Source organism: Megalops cyprinoides, chromosome 23 (assembly GCF_013368585.1).
Source record: "Megalops cyprinoides isolate fMegCyp1 chromosome 23, fMegCyp1.pri, whole genome shotgun sequence".
Classification (NCBI taxonomy): domain Eukaryota; kingdom Metazoa; phylum Chordata; class Actinopteri; order Elopiformes; family Megalopidae; genus Megalops; species Megalops cyprinoides.
Window position 1 is genome coordinate 25,020,880 of NC_050605.1, and position 11,216 is coordinate 25,032,095.

The 11,216-nt window shown below is 47.4% G+C and overlaps 1 protein-coding gene across 1 annotated transcript; it reads left to right on the forward strand.

The window, feature by feature from the left end:
* Positions 1-303: 303 nt before the first annotated feature.
* Positions 304-9,401, forward strand: rbm28 (RNA binding motif protein 28). The gene is made up of 19 exons (XM_036517644.1): positions 304-670; positions 1,098-1,241; positions 1,559-1,653; positions 1,741-1,816; positions 1,990-2,082; positions 2,598-2,669; positions 2,856-2,940; positions 3,485-3,741; positions 3,816-3,879; positions 3,968-4,077; positions 4,677-4,750; positions 4,906-5,041; positions 5,668-5,732; positions 5,928-6,086; positions 6,290-6,439; positions 6,870-6,944; positions 7,095-7,300; positions 7,788-7,890; positions 9,215-9,401. The coding sequence occupies exons 1-19, from the start codon at positions 553-555 to the stop codon at positions 9,350-9,352; spliced, it is 2,220 nt and encodes a 739-aa protein (XP_036373537.1). The 5' UTR covers positions 304-552; the 3' UTR covers positions 9,353-9,401.
* Positions 9,402-11,216: the final 1,815 nt, after the last annotated feature.

Consider the following 11,216-nt stretch of genomic DNA (forward strand, 5'->3'; position numbering starts at 1 on the left):
TATAGAGGTAAAAATGATTTTTAAGTAAAACCTGATGTTTTTATTCTTGATAACTAATCTTGATATAATTTCAGAAGGTAGCAATGAAGAAAAACCTGTTGACCAAAGGCACAACTGTAAGGTTTACATTTGTTTAATAAAATTCGTTCTTCACGATGTACCTGTCTGAAGGAACTTTTTTCCCCTTATGATTATGGTAAAATCCCTTGTCAGTTCTCTGCTCGTGAAGTCGGAACGGAGTAATGAGGCCGCCGCTGATTCCAGCCGGGTGTGTTTTCAGTTACACAACTTCCGTCTCATTCAACATGGCAGCCGCCTGTGACAAACGTGTAACGTTAGTTTGCATGGGGTATTTAGTTCGCTACATGAATTTACCTCCAAGGTTTTAGGCAAATTGTTGTGACTACTTATTTTTGAAATACTGAAGTGGGGACAGACGTCCTGCACAATTTGATATATATTTGAATAGTAGATATTCTAGCTAATGCTAGACAAATTATCAGTCTATTTCGCGGCGCACTAAATAGCGAATCCTTTTGTAAATAGACAGCTATGGCTGTTTCAACATTATTCGTACGAAATTTGCCTGCATCCGCCTCTAATAGTCGATTGGAGGAAATATTTTCCGAAATCGGACCATTGAAACACTGTTTTGTTGTAAAAGAAAAGGGTGAGTGGGACCGCGCGTTTGTTCTTGTGGAGTAGTTTAGCTAAGTTAACCAGTTTGCATGCGTACCTCTCGTAGTCTTGCCAGTTGTGTAACTTGCAAGTTTCACACATCCGAACCATGTACGTTTAACTTGGCGATTAAGTAGACGACCCCTCCAACTGGCTTTCAACAGCTAGCAAGTTCACTAGAAGCGCTACAGAGCAGTGACATAAAGCTCGCTAGCTAGATGGATGTATACCCTCTGTTAAGGGGAAGACTGGCATGCTTCCAAGATGTTTGTATTTATCCCAAATCCAGCAGAATAGCTAACTTTTGAAATTGAGGAAAAAAACTGTTTTAGCAGCCTAGCTATCCAGGGTTCAGTTCTGTATTTTAATCATAGTTGGTCACATAGCTATTGATTCCTGATGTTCCTTTTGGGTTGCAGGTACAGAGAAATGCCGGGGATTGGGGTATGTGACCTTCTCCATGGAGGAGGACTCGCAAAGGGCTCTGAGGGAAATCAAGGAATTCGACGGACAGAAAATCTCAGTGGTTGTAGCGAAGAAGAAACAGAACAAGAGAAAAGGAGGTGAGATCCGATCGCTGTTCTCTGTCTCGGCAGCTTCGAAGTAGCGTGTCTGTCGTGGATTAAAAGTTTCTTTGATTTTTCTTCTTATCAAAATTACAGAATGTTACTATCGTGTTCATTTGTAAAGCCTGAACACACTTGTATGACCACCGTTTCAACTTAAATAGCTGAAATTAGTTAGTTAGCTAAAATTAGTTCAGGATGTTTTGCCATCAAACCCCCACAGAAAGTCAAGTAGACCATGCTCAAGGGTCCACTCAAAACACGATTAGAATTATACTTTTATCTGTTAATGCATCATCTTCTGTTTTATTCAGCGCTGAAACAGCAAACTCCAGAAGAGCACAAACCTAAAGGATTGAAAAAAAACAGGAAGAAGGCCAGGCTCATCATTAGAAACCTCAGCTTTAAGGTAAAGGGTCCAGGACAGAATGAGATTGTGGTTTGATCTGGTCTGATGTAGTGTGCTGGCACTGATATAATATTTCTGTACTTCCAGTGTTCTGAGGAGGACCTGAGACAGGTGTTCTCCGGGTTTGGAACGGTCCTGGAGGTGAACATTCCACTGAAACCAGGTATAGCTGTGCATATAACCGCAGGGGCCAGATGAAGCCTATACTGGTTCCTCAAAAAGTCCAGCAATGCGGTGTGGTTCAGTCTGTGTATGTAGCTGAGGAAAAGATGTTTTATACTCTGTGTCTGTGTTGAGCTGAATGACTTTGAGTCTTGTCTTGTCTGACTTTTGTAGATGGGAAAATGCGTGGCTTTGCCTTCGTCCAAATGAAAAACGTGCTGCAGGCTGGAAAAGCCCTGAATGCTACAAATCTGAAGGAGATCAAAGGTTCCACATCATTATCAGTTCCCTTTTCACACTGTTTGTCTTTTACTCACTCACATTCTCTGTGTCTGGAAGTGTGTAACCATAAGCATTTATATCCACGTTGTTTCTATGAGGAAGTCTGTTAGCATTAGCATTCTCTTAATCACCTTGGTTTCTGTTAGTGTTACAATTGAATAGGAGTACAGACACTTATGCATCCCAACAAGCTAAACTCAGGTGGCTGAGAGCAGAGAGATATAATTCATTTAGGATATGCTCACACTCTTGTACATCTCATGCTTGCAAAGATTTGCAAGACTTGCCTCCCTACTTATTGAGCTGTGTAAATGGCTATTGTAAAAGTTTCAAGCTGTGCAAGTCATTCTGGACAAGAGGGTATGAAAGCAAATTTCACATAGTGTGATGTGGTTTGTATATCTGTGTTTAGCAGTCTGTTGCGTTGCTATAGCCTCTAAAACTGTGCTGCTGTAGTTTAAACAGCACCCATCTCTCCTCCCTTCATTCTGTCTCTGTAGGCAGACAGGTGGCTGTAGACTGGGCAGTTGCTAAGGACAAGTTTGTTGCCACTCAGGTGTCGTCCTCCACAGGTAAGCCACCGCTTGCTTTGGCAGCAGACATTGAGGGTGGCTGCAGTGCAGCGTATTTCTGTGATGCTCAGGTCCCTCCTCCTTCCTTCTGCATGTTGCTCTGTTGTTTTTTCTCTAAATGAGCTGAGGATGGCAGGAAGTACACCGAGCAGCACGCTGCAGAGAGTCATTTTCAGTGTTACACAGGAGCTATGGAAGAGGCCAAGGAAGAGGTCGAGGAAAGCGAGGAAGAATCTCAAGAGGAGGAAGAGGAAGAGGGGGGAGAGCAGAGGTATGCAGCTGTTATGTCTGTCACTGCTTCTCTCTGTTCATTTGCTATTCTCCAGTTTGCAGCACACATTCCTCTCCACTTCAGATCGCTCTCTCAGACTGCATGTGGGCTGATATGAGAGGTGTCGTGACGCGGCTGTAGTGCTCGGCCCCTGGGTGACGTGGCTGTAGCGCTCGGTCCTTGGGTGATGTGGCTGTAGTGCTCGGTCGCTGGGTGATGTGGCTGGGTGACGCGGCTGTAGCGCTCGGCCCCTGGGTGACGTGGCTGGGTGACGCAGCTGTAGCGCTCGGCCCCTGGGTGACGTGGCTGTAGTGCTCGGTCCCTGGGTGACGTGGCTGTAGCGCTCGGTCCCTGGGTGACGTGGCTGTAGTGCTCGGTTGCTGGGTGACGCGGCTGTAGCGCTCAGTCCCTGGGTGACGTGGCTGTAGCGCTCGGTTGCTGGGTGACGTGGCTGTAGCGCTCGGTCCCTGGGTGACGTGGCTGTAGTGCCCGGTTGCTGGGTGACGTGGCTGTAGCGCTCGGTCCCTGGGTGACGTGGCTGGAGCGCTCGGCCCCTGGGTGATGTGGCTGCAGGCCTGAGCGTTCTGTTTCTCAGGCAGCAGCAGAGGCAGGAGGGGAGCAGCAGTGAGGCTGAGAGCTCTGAGAACGCCAGCGAGGAGGAGGAGGAGGAGGAGGAGGAAGAGGCTGAATCTGTAGAGGCAGACTCCAATCACAGCAACTATGGATCTGATGAAGATGAGGAGGCTGATGAAGATGGCAACAGTGATGATGATGATGGTGATGATGATGATGAAGCTGAAGGTACATCTAAATATGATTGGCTGCTTTTTTTATTGCTAGCTTATTTTTTAACATTTTTTTTGCCCCCTTTCAAGAGCGTCCTGCCAAGAAGAAGCCCCTGCCGTCAGACGTGAAAGAGGGGAAAACTGTCTTTATCAGGTGGGTGGAGAGCCGTTGTGGCTGTCACGGCTGTGTTGTCTGTCTGCCATCTGCCCTGTGGCAACGCCTGCCCTCTGCTCTCTTTCAGAAACCTGTCCTTCGATACAGAGGAGCATGGCCTGGAGGAGATGCTCTTGCAGTTCGGGGAGCTGAAGTACATCCGCATCGTGCTGCATCCAGACACCCAGCACTCCAAAGGTCTGCAGGGCCAGGGATGGGGGGCTGAGGCTTCATGAGCCTCGTGAAGCGTGCATTCTTCCTGTTGTTGCTTTTTTGTGTGGGACAAAATCATTTGCTGATTTCAGACAAGTTCTCTGTGTTTTCTGTTGTCCTTCCACATTTATTTTAGGGGTGCAGGATATTTGCTATTGTTCAGAGGGTTAAGAAGTTCCCCCTTACCTGCATGTATGTTTCCTCCTCAAACGTGTCATCTGTTCAATGGGAGGCCGAGCGATTTACCCAGCCAGGCCCAGGTCCTGCTCCCTGCTGGCAAAAGAGCAAAAGCAGAACTAATTAGTTGATCCAGTTAACAGGCCTGCAGCAGCTGCATCTCTTTTGTCCTTTCTTGTCTCTTCAGTTGTTCCTTAGACATCCCCTCATCTGCAGTAACAGCTGTAAATCAGCTCCTAACCCAACGATGACTGAAATCTCTGAAAGGCCTTGTACATGAATAAGTGATTAAGTCCTGTGAGACAGACGGTGATGTTCAGGATCATCTCTGAATCTGTAGTCGTGACTGTGCCGTTTGCAGCAGCATGTGAGGGACCGTCTCTAAAGTGCATGCTTTCTGTGGACAGGCTGCGCTTTTGCCCAGTTCAAGACCAAAGAGGCAGCAGAGAAGTGCATTGCTGTAGCACAGGAAGAGTCTGAGGTGAGATGAATTAGAAATGTGCTTTCGCAGATGTCTGGCTCTTTTCCTAAACTGATTCCTTGCAAGTGGAGAGTTGTGTGGGTGTGGTCCTTCAGTCTGAGCGTTGTGTGGGTGTGGTTCTTCAGTCTGAGCGTTGTGTGGGCGTCTCCTTTCAGGATGGGGGTCTTCGGGTGGACGGGCGACGGCTGAGCATTGTTAGAGCTGTGAGTCGCGAGGACGCCGTGAAACTGAAGGAGAAGAAAGTGAAAACGCACACAGGGACCAGGAACCTGTATCTGGCCAGGGAGGGCTGTGAGTGACACACACATACACACACACATACACACACACACACATACATTCTCACTTACTCTCTCACACACACACACACACACACACACACACACACACACTCACTTACTCACACACATACACTCACTCACTCACACACACATACACACTCTCTTACTCACTCACTCACTCACTCACTCACTCACTCACTCACACACACACACTCTCTTATCCCTCACACACGCGTTGCATCACCTATTGTGCCGTAGATGCAGGGAAACCTGTGTATCCTCCCTTTAAACCGTCCTTCCTGTAACAGCGATCGGTGCAGTTTAAACATCTCTGTCCTTCCTGTAACAGCGATCGGTGCAGTTTAAACATCTCTGTCCTTCCTGTAACAGCGATCGGTGCAGTTTAAACATCTCTGTCCTTCCTGTAACAGCGATCGGTGCAGTTTAAACGTCTCTGTCCTTCCTGTAACAGCGATCTGTGCAGTTTAAACGTCTCTGTCCTTCCTGTAACAGCGATCGGTGCAGTTTAAACATCTCTGTCCTTCCTGTAACAGCGATCGGTGCAGTTTAAACGTCTCTGTCCTTCCTGTAACAGCGATCTGTGCAGTTTAAACGTCTCTGTCCTTCCTGTAACAGCGATCCGTGCAGGAACCAAGGCAGCCGAAGGCGTGTCAGCAGCAGATATGACCAAGAGAGCAAGGGTGAGTGTTCCAAGACCTGATATTCAGTGTTTGTGTGCACCACAAGAGAGTTGTTAGAATCCAGCAGCAGAGTAACGCTGTGGCTGTCTTCACGCAGCGCCTTCCTGTGAGCTCACTTCCTGTGTGTTCCTTCCTGATTGGGCCTGCACTGTGGGGGGGATTGAGGTGGCTCTCTCTGCTCTGTTTGGATTCCAGTTTGAAGAGATGAAGCGTGTGAAGCTGCGGGACATAAATGTGTTCGTGTCAAAGACGCGGCTGTGTGTCCACAACCTGCCCAAGTCTGTGGACACCAAGCAGCTGCGTGCTCTGAGCCTGAAGGCGGCCGGCACTGGGAAGGCTGTGCGTGTCTCCGAGGTGAGTGCTTGCCCTCTGCATCCAGTGCTGGGCTCGTTGGGGGTTTGTTTAGTGCATTTGAGGCTGTGGAAAGAGGTTGTGATCTGTAGAACGGTTAGAACAGCATTGGCCACTAGAGGCCAGTGCTGCGCTGTTTTCTCCAGTCACTGCTGACATTGTCGATCAGGGCTGTGTTGTGCTTTGAACCCCCCCACCCTCCGCAGTGCCGTGTGATGTACGACAGGAAGCCCCAGGGCGGAAAGGTCATGGGACGCTCTCTGGGGTACGGCTTCGTTCAGTTCCAGGAGCACGAGCACGCCCTCAACGCCCTGCGACACCTCAACAACAACCCAGACATCTTCGGCCCACTGAAGGTCGGTGAAACCTGACACCGTCACTGAGAGAAATGCTCCATTCATTGGAATCACTCTTTCAGAACGTGTCCAGGTCAGCTGTGAGGCTGCAGGCTCCGTCCCCCCGCCTGACAGCCTGTCTCTGTCAACAGTTTCAATGTCTAGGCTGTTAAATGATATCATGACTTGTTGGTTGCGTCACACAAAAGTAACGAAAACTCTCCAGTTGCCAGATTTACATCAGATTTCTGGATGAACTGAATTTTGTTAGTAAAGAATGTTACTTTGGTTTCCTCCTGGGTTGGTGTGGCATGTTTTTGAGTGTGTGAGCTGATTGAAAGAGGCAGTTTGATAGTTAGATGAGCTTCCCCGTGCATCACTGCCTGTGTCTGCTGTGAGTGCTGATCTCCCTTTCCCTGCCTCTCTCCTGCTCTCTACTGGTGTTTTTTAGAGACCCATTGTGGAATTTTCTCTGGAAGATGGCCGAAAGCTAAAAATGAAAGAAATCCGAGCACAGCAGAATAGGGTAGGTGTGTCAGCGGTCAGCTCTGGGGGCGTGAGCAGAGCCTGCCTAACACTGCACAGCCTCTCCTGGAGAAACTGGCCCCCGGATGCCTTTAACAGTGTTGGTGTGTTTTGGGTTTAATGCTGCACTGAGAAAGGTTCTGCTTCCCAGCAGCGTGTGCAGAGGAGTGGGTCAGCGGGCCGAGAGGAACCGCAGCCGGCAGCAGGGTCCGGGGGAGGAGGAAGCGGAGCCGCGGCGGGGGGCAGCCAGTACTCTGGCTTCAGGACCAGGCCAGAGGTAGAGGAGGTGGAGCTGCCGGACGGGAAGAAGCGCAGGAAGACCCTGCCATTGCCCTCGCACCGCGGGCCGAAGATCAGGTAGAGGAGCCGCGCACCCAGCAGCGGGGGGCGCAAATATACAGTTCTGACCCCTCCAGTCATGTGACTCAGTGTGGGCCCTGTGGTTGGCTGATTCAGCTCAGTCTTCATGGCTACCATGCAAACCAGGTGAAGGGTGCATTTTAAGAGTCTGGCTGATGATGGCAGCCTTGCAGGGGAGAGTTGGGTGGATAGTTCAAGGCTTTTCAGTCTGATTGTGTGATTGGCTCAGTCCCATACAGATAAACGGTGTATTATGAGGTGTTTTGGATTGGTACACATAAATGGGCAGTTATTTCCAGGAAAGCACATGGGGTGGGTCAACATCGTCACTTATCTGCTGGTTTTGGTTGTATTTAACTCTTTGCTCTGAATTTCCACCAAGAACCAAACAATTTATTTAACAGCTGGCTGTAAATGTCTCTCTGTAAGTGTGGTAATTTCTCGCGGGAAAGCGCAGCGTTGATTTATATCATCATTTTCTCAGAAAACGTGACCAGGGGAAAGCGCAGCCCCTGCAGCCCAAGAAGAGGGAGGCGAGGCTCAGCAGGAAGGAGCGTGCATCTGGCCTCTCTCCGCCCGGGAAGCGGGTAAGACACAGGGGCCGGGCTGTTAGCCCTGCTGAGGCAGAGTGTTAATGATGTCCTGGAATGTGCTTGGTGTTCACGGTGGGATCGCAGAGCCAGGATGGAGTGGAGGTTACACTTCCAATTCCAGTAAGGCCTGTGTCCCGCCTGCGGATTGGCCAGGACTGGTTACATCTATTAATAATGAAGCCGTGCCGTGTACCTGAAATGTAGTAGTGTTTATAGTCATTTTTACATTACATTATTGTCATTTATCTGACAGCTTTATCCAGAGCCACTTGCATTACAATTTTATCCATTTATACAGCTGGATGTTTACTGAGGTCATTCTGGGATGCAGGGTAGAGGATGCAAGGGTACAGGGCAGTGCCCCTTTGGGAATCGAAACGGCAGCCTCTTGGTTAAGAGCACTGCTCCTTACCCCTATGCTACACTGCCGCCCATAGTCATAGTGCAGGACGGGTCATGTCCTTTCATTATGATCCTGATATTCAGTCAAATAAAGGTACAAATGGCCTCATTAGATGAACAGCAATGAGCAGTGACCTAATATAAGTGCTGATACGGCAGGTGTTTACAGTGCTGATATGGCTGCTGTTTACAGTGCTGATATGGCAGCTGTTTACAGTGCTGATATGGCAGCTGTTTACAGTGCTGATATGGCTGCTGTTTACAGTGCTGATATGGCTGCTGTTTACAGTGCTGATACGGCAGGTGTTTACAGTGCTGATACGGCAGCTGTTTACAGTGCTACTGTCTGTTTAGTTCAGCACTGAGTCTGTGCAGTGGAAGCACGTCTTCAGTGTGAAGCCACTGCAGGGGGCTGTCAGGGAAGCAGCCTGACTGGCCTGTGATGTGAGCAGAGGCAGGCCTGCATGTGCCAGCACCAGCTAGAGCATCCAGGAAGAGACATGATGTAACCAGCTGTAATCAGCTGCTGGTCTGTTTGCGCGGTCGATGCCCTTATTCAGAGACACTGTGCATTTTTTCCATCTCATCCATGTACACAGCTGGGAGTTTACAGAAGGTCATGGTAAGTATGCAAGCAAAAATGATGGTAATGTAATGTAAACTGCCGTGGTCAAGGCTCCAGGATTCAACCCTGAAACCGCCTGGTTGTTGAGGTTTACAGCACCGCTCTCTGTTAGGCCATTGTGCGCAGGGCAGTGCAGGGAGACCTGCTGCTGACAGTGTGGAGAATGTGGTGTCATTGCATCAGAGCAAGGGCCTCTCCTCCTGTTCTCCGCCGACATATACCTGGGGGGGTTCAGACTCTGAGGGAAACGGCACTCACAGCTGCTCTGATCCGCTGATCATATGATTGCAGGCTGCTAAAATCCTGAAGAAAGGGTTGAGGAATAAGGAGGACGAGCACTTTGACAGTCTCGTGGAGCAGTACAAGAAGAGGGTTATGGGAAATCCCAAGAAGTCCATTGTGAAGAAGAGCAAGTGGTTTAGCAGCTGAAGCCTCAGTACTGCAGTGTGTATGTGTGTGTCCATGGATGCATGTTGTGTGCACATGTGCTGGTGTACATGTGTTTCTGTATGTGTACATGCCTATGTGAGTAAACCAGTATGTACGTTTGTGTGTGTGTACATTTGTGTGTTTGTGTGTAAGGGTATGCGTGTGTGTGCGTATGTGTAAACACACAGTGGCATATGGATTAGGGTTAGGGTTAGGGTTTTGTGTGTGTGTGTGTACATTTGTGTGTGTATGGGTGTGCGTGTGTGTGTGTGGGTGCATGTGCGTGTATTTGTGAACACACAGTGCCGTGTGGATTCCTTCACTCAAACATACCACAGTGGGACTTTGACATGACATCTAAATACACTTTATTAAATTGATTTTGATTTGGAATAAAGATTATTTTGTATCACTATTAATTTAAACGTAAAATGTTGTGTGTATTGAAAGCAGTTAAAGTGCTTTGCCTGTTTCACTGTGGTGAATGTTCAGGAGAGCAGTAGTGGGCTCATTTTTGACTGGGAGTGAAGCTGGGAATGATGGAATTTTATGGCCTTTTAGAGCAGATGAGGAATGATGTTGACAGACTGGTCAGTTTTTAACCTTTATAGATTGAAAGGCATGTTTGTACAGTTAAATTGGAAAAACAATTTGCAGTTTTTTGGCCGCATGTTTGTTTTGACATATTTTTACATTAATACTAGAATAAATCAGTACAAACCGATGTTTGTAATTTGTAGTTTATGTTAAAAAAGTATTTCACAGCTTTGTTACCAGCCAAACAGATCACCATCCAAACTCTGAACATCAGCACCAAAAAAAGAGATTTATTCTTTGTGATCCTTCAGGATAAGTAAAGACGTGGAAAGTCGAAGCACCCCAGCAGGGTTTTCAGAAGGCTTGTTTCAGGAAGAGTTTTGATTTCTCAGAAGATTTCTCCAAGTTCACTCTGTTTTGATTTTTCATAAATATTTTCCTGGAATGTTGTGCAATCGCAGGTCTGATCGGCTGGGGTGGGTGGGGGGCGGGGGGGCATGACGCTGCAAACAGGCCTCCAAGCACTCCTGAAATCCCAAAACATGCAGCAAGCAGGAAAACAGGCCAGAAATGCATATTTCATCATTGTTTATTTAAGCAATTCATCTGACAGGGACAGTACACAATAATCAACATTTCAGTACACAAGAATGTACATGTGGCATGTGTTTGTACCCATAGTCCCTAGCCAGGTTAAAACAATACATCAATACATTTCTAAATCGGTACGTTAGCAAAATAAAACATCAATACTAAGACTAAAACTGTAATATTGAATACATATACACAAGTAACGTTTGTATAAGTGCGAACCATTCAAGATTGCAGTTTGAATTGTCTTTCAGCCACAATTTCATTTTGTGTTAAATGCAGCTGTAATTGTGTTGCGGTTTCTCACTTTTGTTGGCTGGGAATTCCAGAGATGAGTGAATTTGAACTCAATGGGACAACGTTCTCCCCTCTGGTTCCTAGCATCCCAGTCAAAGCAGGGTGAGTCCAATCAAAATTTTACAAACAGGGAAACCATGTATGTACTTGTAATCCATTATGTTTTTAACAGAAGGAAAACCAGGAAAACTGCAACTTGGGTTTCATCACATCCCCTTTATATCAAGTGTAAAATTGGCAGATTTCTATTACGAATTATACATTGACATTTACAAAACGGTGTCCTGTTTAATCGTGTCTCTTTGTCAAAGACACTTTAGCTTCTTCAAAAAATGACTTTGAGATATTCGTTTTTATCAAATAAATATAAGTTCGAATGTTTCGCTGTAACAGCAGGTATCGCAGGCAGGGGTAATAAGCGCCTTCACACCGCGGGGGC

Excerpts from the sequence above, each read along its gene's own strand:
- rbm28 (XM_036517644.1), top strand. The coding sequence starts at position 553 with ATGGCTGTTTCAACATTATTCGTACGAAATTTGCCTGCATCCGCCTCT. Across the intron at positions 3,742-3,815 it reads TGATGATGATGAAGCTGAAG|AGCGTCCTGCCAAGAAGAAG; the intron begins GTACATCTAAAT and ends CCCCCTTTCAAG. Across the intron at positions 6,087-6,289 it reads AGGCTGTGCGTGTCTCCGAG|TGCCGTGTGATGTACGACAG; the intron begins GTGAGTGCTTGC and ends CACCCTCCGCAG.